Here is a 17174-nt window from a genome sequence, read left to right as displayed (position 1 = left end):
GATTGCTCTTCATTTTGTCTTTTTATCTCATTTTTATCCCCCATTACAGAGCTTTATACATGGTAGATGCTTATGGTATCTTCCTTCCTCTCTCCCTTCCTCCCTTCCTTCTCTTCTCCTTCCTTCCTTCCTTTCTTCCTCTCTCCCTCCCTTCCTTCCTTCTCACCAGATCCCAGAATTCTCATGGACCTCAGAGGGGATCTACTCTAGATTCTAGGGCAATTAGAGAGGGGCAGAAAAGTATCATTTGATACTTGCTCAGCTGATGTTTAGCCCTTCCTGAGTGATGAGGAAGAGAACCCCATCTTTTCCCAGCTGTGTGGATTCCGCCTAGGGCAGGGTCCTGTACCTGAACAAGACTCCCCTTTCTCTACAACATACAGGGCCTTCCATGTCAACATCTCATGATGGGGGCCCTCCCAGGAAGCCCTTTGCACTGTGTGGTTATTTGGATCATTAAGAGGTTCCACCCCCCCCCCCCGCGACACCAAGCCTAAATATGTCTCTTTCTAATCCTCCCATATTGCTCCATGTTCTACCCCACCCCCTAGGGGGCCCAGCAGCAGAACAAACAGCCGCTTTTCAGTGTCAAAGACAGTTACCATGTTTGCTGAGCTGGATAAATGTTGACTAAGTTTCTTCTTCTCTGGGTGAAATATCTCTAGTTCTTTCCACTGTGATCATGATAACAGATCTTATCTTTATTTCTTCTGTCACTCACCCTAATACATCTTCTTACTATCACTCTTCCAATCTTCTTCCTCTAGGGCTTCTCACTCTCAACTCATCCTGTACAGGCTTCTGGAAGAATTTTCTTATGTACAGATCTAGTCGTTTCACTCATCTGCTCAAAAACCCTCACCGGCTCCCTATGGCCTACAAACTCTCCTAACTGGCATTCAAGGCCCTCCACAATTTAATGACACCCTATCTTTCTATTCCTAGACTACTCCCCTCTACGCACCCTTCAGGCAAACTGAACTACTCTGTCACCTGGTCATACCTTTCACTTCACTCACTGTTTCCTGTACCTGGAATGTCTCCCATTCCCCTTTCACTTACTTACTTCTTTTTCTTTCTTTCTTTCTTTTTTTTTTTTTTTGCAGGGCAATGAGGGTTAAGTGGCTTTCCCAGGGTCATACAGCTAGAAAGTGTCAAGTGTCTGAGGCCAGATTTGAACTTAGGTCCTCCTGAATCCAGGCTCAGAGCTTTATCCACTGCACCACCTAGCTGCACCCTCACTTCTTTCTTTCTTTTCTTTTTTTTTTTTTTGTGTGAGGCAATTGGGGTTAAGTGACTTGCCCAAGGTCACGCAGTTAGTTAAGTGTCAAGTGTCTGAGGCTGGATTTGAACTCAGGTCTTCCTGAATCCAGGGCCAATGCTCTATCCACTGTGCCACCTAGCTGCACCCTCACTTATTTCTTTTCTTTTCTTTTCTTTTTTTTTGGTGAGGCAATTGGAGTTAAGTGACTTGCCCAAGGTCACACAGTTAGTTAAGTGTCAAGTGTCTGAGGCTGGATTTGAACTCAAGTCTTCCTGAATCCAGGGCCAATGCTCTATCCACTGCGCCACCTAGCTGCCCTTCACTTATTTCTTAGCCTGCTTTAAAGCCTAGCTCAAATTCCACCTCTTCCAGGAAGCCTTCCCTTCCCCTATCCCCACTGGTAATAGACCCTTATATGACACTTTCTTTTGTAACCTCCCTAATTTATTGATCAGTTGATTTTATGAATTAGGGTCATCTGCATTATTCTGAAGGGCAGCTAGGTGCCACAGTAGATAGAGTGGAGTCAGGAAGACCTGAATTTAAGAATCCAACCTCAGACACTTCCTAGCTGAGTGAGCCTGGGTGAGTCACTTCATCTTGTTTGCCTCAGTTTCCACATTGTAAAATGAGTTAGAGAAGGAAATGGCAAACTACTCCAGTATCTTTGTCAAGAAAATCCCAAATGGGGTCACGGAGAGTCAGATACGACTGAATAACTGCCTTGTTTTGAAACTATAATATTAATAGTTCTCTTGTGTGTGTGTGTGTGTGTGTGTGTGTGTGTGCGCGCGCGCGCAATGAAATGAAGTATGGGTGAGAAGCCCTGGAGGAAGAATTCAGGGAGAGTCCAGACAAGTGGCAGTAGGAGGCTTTATTAGGATGGGTGACACACATGTGTCATTCGCACATGTATGTATGTGATATACATACATATACATGTTATACATGTATATAACCTCCTTTGAAACTCACAATAACCCTGTGAAATAGTGTCATCATTAGTCTCATTTTACAGATGAAGAAAATGAGACCTAGAGATGCCAAGGGGTAAGGAGCTGAAGCAACATACAACCTTGGGTCCTTCCCCTCTCCTCTTCTCCCCTCCCTTCCCATTCCCTCTCCTTCCTTCTTCCTTTCCTTCCTCTGTCCCTTCCCAGCTGCCCTGACTGGTGACCACACTGGCCAACTCCATGTCCAGCCCTCTGCCACCGTGCCAGGACATACTCTACCCACCAACCTCTGGAGAGTCCCAGATTCTTAGCTCTAGAGCTAAAAAAGGATGTCAGAGGTGACTAAGTCTAATCCGTTCATTTGACAGACTTGCCCAAAGTCACACAGTTAGTAAGAAACAGTTGGATTCAATCCTAGGTCTGCTGACTCCAAATTCAATACTCTTTCCCAGTAACCCTAGTTTCCTATCTCCTTAATAGACAGTAAGCTTCTTTTTTTTTTTTTTAAATGAGGCAACTGGGGTTAAGTGACTTGCCCAGGGTCACACAGCTAGTAAGTGTTAAGTGTCTGAGGCTGGATTTGAACTCAGGTACTCCTGACTCCAGGGCCAGTACTCTATCCACTGTGCCACATAGCTGCCCCTAGACAGTAAGCTTCTTGAGGACCCGGAATGCTTATTTAAATCTGGGGTTACCCCCCTCAGTACCCAGAATGGTAAATGTTTTGCACCAAACTCTCTCCTCCTGCAATTAGGAAGAACTAAACAAGACAGGCAAACCCTGGAGCCACAGGGCACATGGTCAGGTGAAGGGATGGAGGAAGGCTTGTAGGGGGAGCCGGCACCTTCCTCAGCACTTGGGAGGGACTGCTGGAGAGAGAGCTGCCAGTCCTACCCTACCCCCACCACCTGGGGTGCTGTGAAGATGGGAAGGCTCAACCTGTGTGCTGGGAACCTCGCAGCTGGAACTGACCTAATGAATGGGACACAAACAGCTTGACCTTCGAAGGCCACAGAAGAAAAACAGGACCAGATGGCTCCCCTGGCAACAGGGGCCACAGACCTCCCTCCCACTACCCTCTGTCAACAGCTTCCACCTCCAGTGCCTGATGTCACCTGTCACCTCCCGACAATGTTTATAGATTCCAGGTGGATTCTGGGACCTTTAGGCTCCCTGGGGGAGAGTTGTAAGGCACCCTGTATCCTCCACGTAGGAGGCCACTGGCCCTACAAAGGGGAGGTCGAGAAGTAGGAAAAGGCCTGGATTTAGAGTCTAAATCAAGCATTTAAAGGTCAAAATTGTAGGAAGGGGGCAGCTAGATGGCGCAGTGGTTAAGCACCGGCCCTGGATTCAGGAGTACCTGAGTTCAAATCCGGCCTCAGACACTTGACACTTACTAGCTGTGTGACCCTGGGCAAGTCACTTAACCCCCATTGCCTGCAAAAAACCCCAACCAACCAACAAACAAAAAAACCCCAAAAAAACCAAAACTGTAGGAAATCTTTGGGGACAGCCAGCAAAAGACACGGTCCCTGCCCTTATGGGGTCATACAGGCAAGACAAGATACACAAACATATATCTGAATGGCTGTCTAGTGGGTTAGGTCATTCCTGTTCTGCTTGGCCCCAGAGAAGAGGGATACTGGGTGGATGTAAGAGGAAGGCAGATTTAGTGCAAGTCAAGTGCCTCTCCATCAGAGTTGCCCAAAGTGGAATGGACCAACTTGGGAGACAATGAATTCCTCATCACTGGAAGACTGGATAGATGGAGTAACCACTCGTCAAGGGAATTGTAGGACATTTCATTCATTCATTCATTCACTCCATTCATTCATTCATTCATTCCTGAATTCAACTAGATCCCAGAATCTCTACATGGATCTCAGAGGGGAACTAGTTTAGATCTTAGCAAGATTAGAGAGGTACAAAATTTAATACTTGTTCAGCTGATGGACTAGCTGGGGACCCTCTGGAGTACCATCATGTGGGGCTCTAAGCAATGATGGGAAGCAGCCCAAGCTAAGTGACATGTAAAAGGCACTAGACAGTATGTGCCAGAGGAACAAAGAAGGCAGAGTTCATTTTTGGCCGGGGACATGATGGAAGGCTTCCTGAAAGAGGTTGGATTTGAGCTGGGCCGCAAAAGTTGAGGAGATTTAGCTGGAATGAGACGGGAAGGAGAGGACTGAGGAAAAAGGGAAGATTTCTTTCCAGTTGGGGAGACAGTAGGAACAAAGACAAAGTAAAGGATGGAGAATTTGGTAGAAAGTACAGCAAGGAGGTAATAATCAGAGGTCCAAGCTGATCTCATAGTAGGCATGCCCTTTCCCCTTCTCTCCCCAAAACACACACACACACACACACACACACACACACACACAAACAGGGTGAAATTTCAAGTCAAGCACTTGACGTACACTTGTCTGGGTTAGGAGCCTGCTTTTACTCTCACGAGCTGTGTGTCTTTGGGCAAATCATCACTCGTTCTCTGACTTCCTGCTTCCTCAACTGTAGAGGGGGCATAGTAAGACACACATGAGCTACCTTGGTGAAGGCAGCTGTGAGCAGCGAATGAGAATATCTGTAAAGCCCCTTGAAAGTCTTAATGCCCTATGTGAATGTGAGTTAATAAGTTTTCTCATCTGTAAGATGGGGATAATAATCTTTGTAATGACTACCTTATAGCATTGTTGTAAGGAACAAATGACATAATGTCCTTAAAGTACCATCTAGGTGAGAGGTACTATTAATTTCCCTAAATCTGTCTCTTCATCAACAAAATGGGAAAAGGGGGGCAGCGGGAAGAAACGAAAACCAACCAACCAACAACAACAAAAATGGGGATGATGCACAAGCTGTCTAAGACAAGAGAATTTAGAAATGGATGGGACTTTGGTGCTTAGCACCTGGCAACGAACAGACTGGGCATTCTGGGAATGCTGTTTGATAAGACCAGTAGTCAAAGAGTTTAGAGTTAGAAGGAACCTTCTAGAACCTCTAGACCAGATTTCAGATCTGCAAACTAGAGGTTTTTTGCAATTTTATAACTATATTTCAATGCAATTGATTTCCTTTATAACCCTATGTATTTAATTTTATTCATTTGGAAACCTTATTCTGCGAAGGGATCCATAGACTTCACAAGGGGTCCATGATACAGAAAAGGTTAAGAATCTTTGATCTGGTCCATTTCCTTCATTTTACAGATAAGAAAATGGAGGTCCAGCAAGGGGAAACAACTCCCAGATTCTCACATGTAATATGGATGACAATAATAATAACAGCTTGAAGTTACCTGGTACTTTAAGGTTTCCTTCCCCAAAGTGGAGAATGGTTGTACAAAGATTGCTATTCCTATCTTGCAAAGGAGGAAACCGAGGATCAAAAGGGATCAAAAAGTTGTTATAAATTTACAGTTGGTAAACTACAATGCATGAAATAAGATATTTGGGATTTATTCATGCTGTTCAACTGCTTTCACAAAGACCTGTGGGAAACCACTAGGTGGCAGCCTTAAGTTACTGTGAAACTTCATAGAATCACAGAATCTCAAAACTGCAATCACAGTGGCTCAGAGCTGGAATCATGGAATCTCAGGACTGGAATCACAGAATCTCAGGACTGGAACTACAGAAGCTCAGAACCACAAAATCTTAGAAATGGAATTATAGAATTTCAAAACTGGATTGAATCATACTATTTCTACTTTTTTTTTTCTTTTTTGAGTTTTTTCCCTTTTGTTCTGATTCTTCTTTCACAACATGACTAATGCAGAAATAAAGAAATAAAATTAAAAAAAGAATTTCAAAACTGGAATCTCAGAATATGGAGTCATTATTAGAAAGCCTTAAATCATTCTCTCTCTAATTTGCCCCTGTTGCTCCTAGTTTATTCCTTAGGGGCTAAGAACAAGTCTGATCACTCGTCCATAGGACAGTTCATCAAACTCCTGAAATCACTTGGCAAGTTCCCCCTGGGTCTTTTCTTCTTTAGGCTAAACATTCCTGTTTCCTTCAATCATTCCTCAAATAGCACTGGAACAAGAGCACATGAGTGATAGTTAAACACTGACCTAGCTTTTTAAGGTGAGAAAGCTTGGAGAAGGGAAGAGGAGAAAAAGCCCATCTGAATGTGGGTCCCAAAAGAAGCCCAGCAGGGTCTGAGCCAAACCGGGGGCTGCTGCCCTCTGCCAGGAGAGATAGCCTGGTTACCTGCAGATCTCCGGCGGACACTTTGTGGTAAATGACCTCCTCGTCTCGGCGCTTCTCCTGGGGGATGGTGATGTTGGCCAGTGCTGTCTCAAAGTTCAAGATCTGTTGCATCTGATCACGAATGGATTCCTCATCTCCCCCTCCTAGGAGCTTGCCCAGTTGCACCATGTAGTTCAGGTAGCCTGTCAGGACCTGGAAGAGGCAGGATGACATAGTGAAGGGGCAGTAGATGGGAAACCCAAGGACCTGGGCTCTAGGCCTACCTTGGATACCAATTCTCTGCAGGACACTGGGCAAGTAATTCACTTCCCCTCTTGGGGCCCATTTCCTCATCTGTAAAATGAGGGTCTTAGGCCAGATAACCTCTGGGGTCCTTTCTACCTCGAGATCAAGATCCCCCCTTTTTTTTTTAATTAAATTTTTTTTAATGGATAAAAATCTCTTTTGTCTCCCTTCCACTTCCCATGCCATTGGAACAAAACCCTTGTAGAAAATATTCATAGTAAAAAAAAAGGCAAATTCCTGAGTGGGCCATGTCTCAAACTATGTCTCATTTGGCACCCTGAGTACTGGCAGCTCTTTCCATATCTTGCCTATGAAGTCTTCCCTGGTCCCCACAATGGAAATGACAGCTCATTTTTCCAATCACATACATGGTGTTTTGTACTCTTCTTAGGAATTGATCATATTCTTGTCTTTTTTACATTTTATTTATTTGTGTCCATGGCTTATTTCTTCTGCTAGACTGTGTTTCGCCTATCTTAGTATCTACCTTCCCCCCAGTGTCATGACCAGAGAAGTACACACAGTAGGCACTCAATAAATGTTTGCTGAACATTGAATGAAAGAATGACATGGCCTTCCAGGGCTAGGGAAGGGTCTTCACTTGACTCTTTGTTCTTTCACAGAATTCTAGAACCTTGGCACTAGAAAGGGAAGTAGGAGTCCTCAATAACACACCAGACAGGTCACTACGTCCATCCCAGCCTTTGCTTGAAAGGAGGACCACTGGGAAGTCTTTCCTGACCTCGGACCTAAATCTGCCTCTGCAGCCAGCACACAATCCTCCTGGTTCTGCCTTCTGGGGCCAAGCAGAACTACGGCTGCTTAGCTAAGGGCATGTCCCATGACAGTCCAAAGACTGTCCTTCCACCCCAAGCCTCTTCTTCTACAGGGCAAACATCCAGTTTTATGTGTGGTTCTTTTAAACCAGGGGTCCTTAACCTCTTTTGGGTCCTTAATCTTTTGGAGGGCAGGTAGGTGATACAGTGGATAGAGTACCAGGCCTAGAGTCAGGAAGACCTGAGTTCAAATCCAGCCTGAGAATTGAAGTCCAATAGCAAGATAAAAGTCAAGGAATTCCTGGAACAGCAAAATCCCCAGAAGAATTTGATGAGATCATTTTCCAACCAAGGACATCTTAGAAGGTCAAAAGGAGGGAGATGTTGTGCTGAGACAGGAGTGGAGCCCAACCCCACAGTCATGCTGACACAGATCCAGTCCCAGGAAGGCCTTGCCAGAGAAAGAGATCCCCAGAGCCTCTAAATCAGCTGCAGTGCCAATGTCATCTGGAACTAAGCTCACAGTCTGGGGAGAGGGCTAAGCCCTTGGCAGGGGGGAGATTACAGGGGTCTCTCTGCTGGTGCTGAGGTGGAACTTGGGTTTTTCACCCATGCTAGGAATCAGGAGGTAGGCTTGAGTAGCAGTGGCACAGGTCAGGGAGTGGCACAGGCTTGTCAGAGCTAACAACCACAACACACAAAGCTGGTTGATTAGCAAGTTGGTCTGGGGTCATCTATGGACCAGGAAACAGGCCAGGTGAATGAAGAACCTGCTCCTCCTTAAATCATACCACCTGGGACCTCCTGAAGCTTGGGATACTGCAGCCTGGAAACACTTCCCCACTTTAAGTTGCTAAAAGTCAAGTAAAAGAAAGGCAAGATGAGCAGACAGAGAAAGGTGAGGACTATCGAAAGTTTCTTCAGTAACAAGGAAGATCGAGGTGCACCCTCAGAGGAAGATGTCAATGTCAGGGCCCCTTTATCTAAAGCTTCCAAAATATGAATTGGTCTCAGGCCACAGAGGTGCTCAAAAAGGACTTTGAAGATAAAGTTAGAGAGGTAGACAAATCCAGCCTGAGACACTTAGTAGCTATGTGACCCTGGGTAAGTCTGTTTGCCTCAGTTTCAAATGAGCTAGAGAAGGAAATGGAAGACCACTTTAATATCTCTGCCAAGAAAATCCCAAATGGGGTCACAAAGAGTCGGACATGACTGAGACAAATGAACAACAACCTTAACCTCTTTTGTATCAGGGACTCCTTAGGCAGTCTGAGGAAGCCTAAGAAGAGCCACTACTCAGAAGAATGTTTTTGGATGCATAACATAAAGTGTATAGAATTATAAAGGAAATAAATTATATTAAGATACAGTAATAGAGATAGAGAGATAGAAAGGAAGGAACGAAAAAGAAAAAGAAAGAAAGAAAAAGAAAGAAAGGAAGGAAGGAAGAAAGAAAATATCCAGCCTGGATTCTAGGCCCTTTGTGATTCAGGATACGGCTTTCCTTTGGATATTTTCTAACCTATCCAAGTCCTTCCTAAAATGTGGGGAGCCCAGAGGGGATCACAGTACTCCAGACACCGCTTCTGTCTGACCAAGGCGGAGAACAACAAGACATTCACCTCCCTGGTCAGCTCTGGCCATGACGTCTCTAAACTGCAGCCCAAGATGATTTTTGGCAGGTACCTTACACTGTTGATCTCCCAAACCCACTAAAACCTCACAGGCCTTTAAAAAAATAGATGTTTTATCATAAATTTAATAATTTAACATTAAGCCTCAATGAGATAAGTTAAACTTGCTCTATGACTAGTTACATTTATAGAATGAATTTCAACACTCAAACATTCATTCATTCATTTAACAATCATTTGTTTTTCTTTCCCATTCTAGGCAGGAAAGCTTTGTGCAACTCTGCCCAGGGGCATCTCCCACTGAAACACAGAGGAAGCTCATTTGTCTCCTGCTCTGAGCCTTGTGTGACTTGTTCAGGGAAGACTACTTCTTTGCCCAGGGGGTTTACTGCTGATATCACATCAGTCAAATGGCATCTTTGCACTTTGCTAGCTTCTGACACTCCCTGGTGGGGATGGGCTCATAAAAAAGGTCTATTGGAGGGGAGGGGAGAGAAGAGGAGGGGAGAGAAAGAAAGAAGAGGTGGGAAGGGGAAAGATGAGGTCCTTGTACTTAGAGAAAGTACCCTGGGACCATGAGGAGTTGGGGGTCTCTGATTAGTGATACTCACCTTCTCATTTTCTGTCTTATTCAGATAATAATCTCTAGAAGGTAAGCCTAAACCAGACTGGTCCACCTAGAATAAGACAAAAGAAGCACTGGTTATCATCAAGAACACAGGCCAAACATATCTCATTTCTCTAATATATAGGGAACTGAGCCAAATTTATAAAAATAAGAGCCATTCCCCAATTGATAAATGGTCAAAGGATATGAACAGGCAGTTTTCAGAAGAAATCAAAGCTTTCGATAGTCACATAAAAAAAATGCTTTAAATTACCTTTGATTAGAGAAATGAAAATCAAAACACTGAGGTATCTATCACCTATCAGATGGGCTCACATGACAGAAAAGGAAAATGAAAAATGCTAGAGGGGATATGGAAAAAATGGGTACACTAATGCACTGCTAATGGAGTTGTGAATTGGTCCAACCATTCTGCAGAACAATTCGAAACTATGCCCAAAGAGGCAGCTAGGTGGCACAGTGGATAACGCACCAGCTCTGGATTCAGGAGGACTTGAGTTTAAATCCACCCTCAGATACTTGACACTTACTAGCTATGTGACCCTGGGAAAGTCACTTAACCCCCACTGCCCTGCAAAAAAACCCCAAAACAAAACAAAAAACCAAAAAAACCAACAAACAAATGAAACCATGCCCAAAATGCTATAAAACTGCATACAAACTGAACCAGCAATACAACTACTAGTTCTATATCCTAAGAAGATCAAAGAAAAGGGAACAAAACCTATATGTAGCAAAAATATTTATAGCAGCTCTTTTTGTGATAGTAAATAATTGGAAATTGAGGTGATCCCCATCAACTGGGGAATGGCTGAACAAGTTGTGGTATGTGATTGTGATGGAATACTATTAGAATGTGTTTTAAGAAATGATGAGGGGGGCAGCTAGGTGGCGCAGTGGATAAAGCATCGGCCCTGGATTCAGGAGGACCTGAGTTCAAATCCAGTCTCAGACACTTGACACTTACTAGCTGTGTGACCCTGGGCAAGTCACTTAACCCCAATTGCCTCACCAAAAAAAAAAAAAAAAAAGAAAGAAATGACAAGGGTCCCAGAAAAGACTTATATGAACTGATACAAAGTTAGTAGAACCAGAATAATATACACAGTAACAGCAACACTATATGATAATCAACTGTTAAAGACTTAGCTACTCCAATCAATACAATAATTCAAGACAATCCCAAAAGACTCATGATGAGAAATCACCTCCAGAGAGAACTGATGAAGTCTGAGTACAGACTGAAGCATTCTTTTCCCACTTATTTTATTTTTCTTGATTTTTTCCTAACATAGCTAATATGAAAATGTTTTACATGATTTCACATGTATAACTAATAACACACTGCCTGCCTTCTCAGTGGGTGGAGGAGGGGCTAGAGGGAGGGAAAAAACTGGGAACTCAAAATTTTTTAAAATGAACGTTAAATAAAATAAATAGCATAATTTTAAAAAGGGCCAAAGACATTGCCCGACTGAATCATGATGTTGGGGGAAAAACACTGGATCTGGATGTCAAGTCTAATGATTCTTCCACCTAAAGTTTCTTTGACCTCAGGCAAGACTCTTCTCTTTGGATTGGGAGGGGGGGGAGGGGCACAGGTAAGAGGTTACCTGGGCAGGTGACAGGCAAACTGCCCAGATGTTTTCAGCCAGGCAAGGCTGCTCAAGGCCAGGACCAGATGTCTTTATACAGTTCAGAGGTCTTGGCCCCCAATGGCCCGGGGAGTAGAGCTCACCTGAATCACATTGCTGTTGGAGTTCTTTGAGTCAGCACTGACATAGACAGAGAAGAAAGGGGAGGTACGGTAGTGAGCAGTGACCACCTGCAGGGTCTCTTGGAAGTTGTCCTTGTTCCAGGGTCCTGTGATATTCCAGCCACCAAGCTAAAGGAGATGAGAGAGAATAGAGGTGAGAGTCGTGATGATCTGCCAAGAGCCCCTGCTAATCATACTGGGGCAATAAAAACAACAGTCTCTATTGTCATAGCCCCATGAGTTAGGGAAAGGACTATGACATTTTACTGATATGGAAACTGAGGCTCAGATAAAGAAAGAAACTTGCCCAGAGCCACACAGCTAGTAAGTGGCAAAGCCAGAATTCAAATTCAAGTGTCTCCTGATTGCAAGGTTCAAGCCCCCTTCAAGTTACATGGGGAAAAGAGACAACGGGATCCAGTAAGCAGGTGCATAGTGGGCATTAGTATAACCTTGTGTGAGGGTTACCTTTATGTGGTGCTCACAAGTCACATTTTAGAGGGCAAAAAGTGATCATTATATTTTTCATCTAAGGTATATACAGAAACTGTCAGGGCTGGGAAGGCCCTTAGAACACAGGATGTCAGGGCTGGGAGGGCCCATAGAACCCAGAATGTCAGGGCTAAGAGGGGCCTCAGAACCCAGAATGTCCGGGCTGGGAGGGGTCTTGGAACAAAGGGTGCCAGAGCTGGGAGGGACCTTAGAACACAGGATGTCAGAGCTGGGAGGGCCCTGAGAACACCAAATTTCAGGGCTTGGGAAGGCCCTTGGGACACAGACTGTCAAAGCTGGGAGGGCCTGTGTTCAGAGTCAATCATCCTGTGCCTGGTGCCTGGGTTAGTGGCCCACAGGTCCCCTGCTCAGCTTGCTCCCTGTGATGTCACGGGGAAGAAGAGGCGAAGGAATGCTGAAAAGCCCCTCCACCCATTTCCTGAGGGGGCGGAGAAAGGCCACTGGGGGCTCCCTGCACACAGAGAAGGTCTCTCTCTAATCCTGGGCCAAGACCATCTGTCTTGCATATATATATCCTTCGAGGAAAAGGAAGTAGCGACATTGAGAATTTCCTGTTCAAAACCTGCTACCATCCATCAGAGCAGAGTCAGAAGGGGAGGCCGTGTGGAAAGAGCACAGAATCAATACTAATTACGCCTCCCTGGGCCTCAGTTTCCTCAACTGTCAGAGATCCCTTCCGGTCAGTCCACTGTGCTTATGGGTAGACAGTGATCCCAGAGGTGTAAGCTCCCTGCCTGGAGAGGTGATCCTTCACAGACACAGAGCATACACACTTAAAAAGAGAGCAACTATTGGTAAGAGAAGTTCATTGTTTTTTACACACAATCCTCTTTGTGAATTCTTTAGCCTGTGAAAAGTGTGTGTTTCCTAATAACTGTAAACAACAAAATGAGAAAGGGAGCGGCCTCCCGGGAGGCCTGGGAGGGGCAGTGCCAGGGAGAGATGCGGGGAGGACAAGGGGGAGCAAAGCCAGGCTAAGAGGGCAGGGGAGCCCCACCTTCTCGATGAGCTCTATCAGGGGCCTTGCCTTCAGCTCCTCAATCTTGGACTCGTTCATACAGGCCTGGTAATACTGCTGGGCCTTGCGCTCGGCCTCGTTGGTGCTGGCGGTGGCATTCTCTGAAAGAACAAGAGGCAGTTGAAGCTGGGATCTCCAGTTAGGGAGATTTTACTCTTCCTGGACCAAGCTCCTTCAGAGAACCTTGAGCTGAAAGTCATCTTAAAACCTGGGCTAGGGGCAGCTAGGTGGCACAGTGGATAGAGCACTGGCCCTGGATACAGGAGAACCTGAGTTCAAATCCGACCTCAGACACTTGACAACTTACTAGCTGTGTGACCCTGGGCAAGTCACTTAACCCCAATTGCCTCACAAAAAAAAAAAAAGAAAGAAAGAAAAAAATAAGAAAGGATAATGGGCTGCTGGAAGAGGCCTTGGAATGTCAGAACTAGGAGGGAGTTTTGACCGAATGACAGGGCAACGTGGAACCTCAAGACATAGAAGGGCAGAGGTGGGAAGGAGCTTAGAAAATAGACTGGCAGGTTGTTGTCAGGAAGACCTGAGTTCAAATGTGACTACTAGCTGGGTAATCTTGGACAAGTCACTTACTCTCGGATTGCCTCAGTTTCCTCAACTGTAAAATGGGGAAAATAAGGCACCTACCTCACCTACGGTGAGGGTCACATGAGGTTATAATTGTCAAAGCATAGCACAATGCCTCACACATAGGTGCTTATTCCCTCATTCACCAAATTTTAAGCTTGGGAAGCTTTAGGTAGGGGAAGGCCTTTAGTCTTTTCATTCTGCCACAAAATTCTCCCATCTGGAGGGGGGAAGAAGGAAGGGGGGAGGAACTGGGGAATATGTGGGTCTGTCCCGATTTTCAGATCACAGCTCATCTTTTTTTCTACTTAAGGCTGTAGCTCATCTACACTACTCAAAGCCTCATTCATTATTAATTAATTTCCCCTCTCACTTTATCCTCTTCAGGTACACAGGCTATTTAAAGACTTGTTTTCCATTTCCCTTTCTCTTCCCTGTAAACTGCATCTCATTTCATTCCTTGTGTTAGGTTTTTAGTTACCCTTAAACATCCATGTGATTTCTTGGTGATCCTCCTTAGCAACCTGGCGAAGCCACCACTCCCATTTTTTTTTTTTGGCCTTTTTTTCAGTTAAAATTTCAGAGACATATAATACTTTGGAAGGACAAACACCCTCTGAGTGCCTGTTGTTATCGTGGGGTCAGAGTTATATCATCAATGTTTAAGCTATAAGGGCCCTTAGAACATGTTAAAACATGGGATGTCAGGCCTGTAAGAACCCTTAGAGGGGGCAGCTAGGTGACACAGTGGATAAAGCACCAGCCCTGGATTCAGGAGGACCTGAGTTCAAATTCGGCCTCAAATACTTGACACTTACTAGCTGTGTGACCCTTGGCAAGCCAGTTAACCCTCATTGCCCCGCAAAAAAAAAAAAAAAGAAAAGAAAAAGAAAGAAAGAAAAAAAAAGAAAAAGAAAGAATCCTTAAAACACAGAATATCTTAGAAAGAAGGGAACTTAGGACCCAGAACTTCAGAACAAAGAACTAGAAAGGAGCTTAGGCCATAAACTGTTGGGGACATGAAATGTCTGGGCTGGGAGACCACACAGAACATATAATTTTAGAATATGAAAAGTCAGAATAGGAGGGATCTTGGAACACAATGTTAGCACTAACAGGAACCATAGAACATAGGATGTCAGATCTTGAAAGGACCTTAGAACACAGAATGTTAGAACATAGGCTGTCAATGCTAGAAAGGTTCTGTGTTTTGAAGTCCCTCAGTTCTGACATCCTGTGTTCTAAGCCCTGCCCCCAGCTCTGAAATTCTATGTTCTAAGGGTCCTCTTAGCTCTGACATTCTGTGTTCTAAGGTCTCATCCATCTATGATAGCCTATGTTCTAAGGTCCCTTCTAACTAAGGCATGCTATAGTTGGTTTCCAACTCAATAATCTATATTTAATTTGTATTAAACAAGGCTATGGTGTGTCAATTTTTATTACATCGATGTTGATTTCATTTAATCATCTGAAATTGCATTTGTAGATGATAAATTTCACACTGTAGTCCTGAGACATGCTTGTTTACCATAACTGACCATGAAGAATAGTTAAGAATGGAGGCTGTGTAGTGTGGTAGAAATAAGAACAACTTACAATTTTAAATTGATTTAAGGTTTACAGAATGCTTTAAAAGTCTGGGGGGCATGGGGGCGGCTAGGTGGCGCAGTGGATAAAGCACTGGCCCTGGATTCAGGAGTACCTGAGTTCAAATCCGGCCTCAGACACTTGACACTTACTAGCTGTGTGACCCTGGGCAAGTCACTTAACCCCCACTGCCCCGCAAAAAAAAAAAAAAAGTCTGGGGGGCAGCTAGGTGGTGCAGTGGATAAAGCACCAGCCCTGGATTCAGGAGGACCTGAGTTCAAACCTTACATCAGACACTTGACACCAGTTGTGTGACCCTGGGCAAGTCATTTAACTCTCATTGCCCCATACCCCCCAAAAAATTAGCATTAGTCTAGGAAGGGGGAGCAGGAAGCATTTTGGTAAAAGTAGCAGTTTTCTGTGCCATAAGATGAGAAAAAGAGAAAGGTAAACTAGAGATGAGAGAGAGAGAGGAAGGAAAGGGAGTGAAAGAAGAGGGAGGGGGAAGGGGATAAAGGGGATAAGGGGGAGAGAGAGAGAAGAGAAAAAGAGAGAGGAAAGAGCGAAAGAATGAAAAGAGGAGAGAGGGAGGGAGAGAGAGGAGAGAAAGAGTGAAGAAAGAGGAGAGAGGAGAGAAAAAGGGAGAAAGAGTGAAGAGAAGGGGAGGATGGGGGAGAGATAGGAAAGAGAAAAAGAGGAGAGAAGAGAGAGGAGAAAGTGAAGAGTAAAAGAGAGGAGAGAGGGAAGGAAGGAGGGGGAGAAGAGGGAGAGAAGAGGGGAGAGAGAGAGAGAGAGAGAGAGAGAGAGAGAGAGAGAGAGAGAGAGGAGGAAAGGCCAGAGAAAAAGAAGAAAAAGAAGAGAAGGAAGAAGGTAAAGAAGATGAAGAGGAGGATAGGCATAAAGTAAGGGAAAGAGAGGGAGAGGAAGAGAGGGGATATAAGAGGGGAAAAGAACAGAGAGACGATAAAGAAGGGGAAAGAAGATACAAACTGGAGGAGGGGGGATGTATAAGAAGAGAGGGGGAAGAGGATAGGGACAGGGAATGAGTACAGGGGGAAGGGCAGGGAGAGGGGGGAAGGGAGAAGAGGAAGAGGGAGAAAGAGAAAAAGAGATGGGCAAAGATGGGGAGAAGGAAGAGGAAGGGTTAGGAGTCTAAAAGAGGGAGGGAGAGGGAAATCAGGAGAGGATTGGGGAAAGAAAAGAGGGAGGATGAGGGGTAAAAATGAGAAGAGCAGTTGGAGTGGGATGGGATAGAGGAGAGGGAGAGGGGAACAGGGCAAGCAGAGGGGGCCCTCCCAGGGTTCCAAGCCGGAGGGAACACATAATCTCCAAGCAGCCTGGCTTTCCAGCACAACACTCTTGTTTGCGTGAGAAAGCAGCTGGGAGAAGGGAGGGGGAGGAGAAGAGGAGTCAGAGGCGTCACACAGAGAAACCTGCGTTTCTATGGGAACCCCTCCTCAGCAACAGCCCAGAAGCTGCTCCTCCCTTCCTCCTGTGAAGACAGGAGGGTTGAAGGACCAAGCCAGAGTCTGGGCTCAAGCACCAGGGCCCCCAGGAAGCAGTAGCTGCCCCAGATCAAACATCTGGCTCCAGTTTAGACCCTGAAATGCCAAGGCTGTGGTTGGGGGGGGGAAGAGGAGGGGTTGGTGTCTGGGCCAGAAAAAGCCTGTGCCAGGTTGGGGCCCCACCCTCACCCTCCCTCCGTGGCCAGAGGAAGGTCACTAGAGATAAGAGATCCAAACAAAGGCACTGGAAAGAATGGTAAGCACAGCTCCCGGGCCGGGCCTCCCAAAGTTCCAGTAAATTACCAGGCTTGGGGGACTGGATGCCCCTCCCCAACAAAGCCAGGGGAGGAGCCTGATGCACTAAGAGGCCCCCAGGGAGGCCAACCCAGACCTGGATTTGACTGCCAAGGACCATGGGGTTCCAATCAGGCCACTGGGAAATCATGTCACTTCTCTTGGCCT

The 17174-nt window shown here is 45.3% G+C and overlaps 1 protein-coding gene across 3 annotated transcripts in view; it reads right to left on the bottom strand.

The window, feature by feature from the left end:
- Window positions 1–17174, bottom strand: part of ECE1 (endothelin converting enzyme 1) — a 203161-nt gene that overhangs the window by 41172 nt on the left and 144815 nt on the right. For all 3 annotated transcript variants that reach the window (XM_043992075.1, XM_043992076.1, XM_043992074.1), the window contains exons 5-8: window positions 13018–13139; window positions 11490–11636; window positions 9735–9800; window positions 6429–6620 (exon numbers count right to left, since the gene is read on the bottom strand). In XM_043992075.1, coding sequence (XP_043848010.1) covers window positions 6429–6620; window positions 9735–9800; window positions 11490–11636; window positions 13018–13139 — 527 coding nt within the window. The remainder of the gene's footprint in view (window positions 1–6428; window positions 6621–9734; window positions 9801–11489; window positions 11637–13017; window positions 13140–17174) is intronic.

The sequence above is a fragment of the Dromiciops gliroides genome, chromosome 3, assembly GCF_019393635.1.
Source record: "Dromiciops gliroides isolate mDroGli1 chromosome 3, mDroGli1.pri, whole genome shotgun sequence".
NCBI lineage: Eukaryota > Metazoa > Chordata > Mammalia > Microbiotheria > Microbiotheriidae > Dromiciops > Dromiciops gliroides.
The sequence above is the reverse complement of the archived record's forward strand: the minus strand, read 5'-3'. Positions and strand labels throughout refer to the sequence as shown.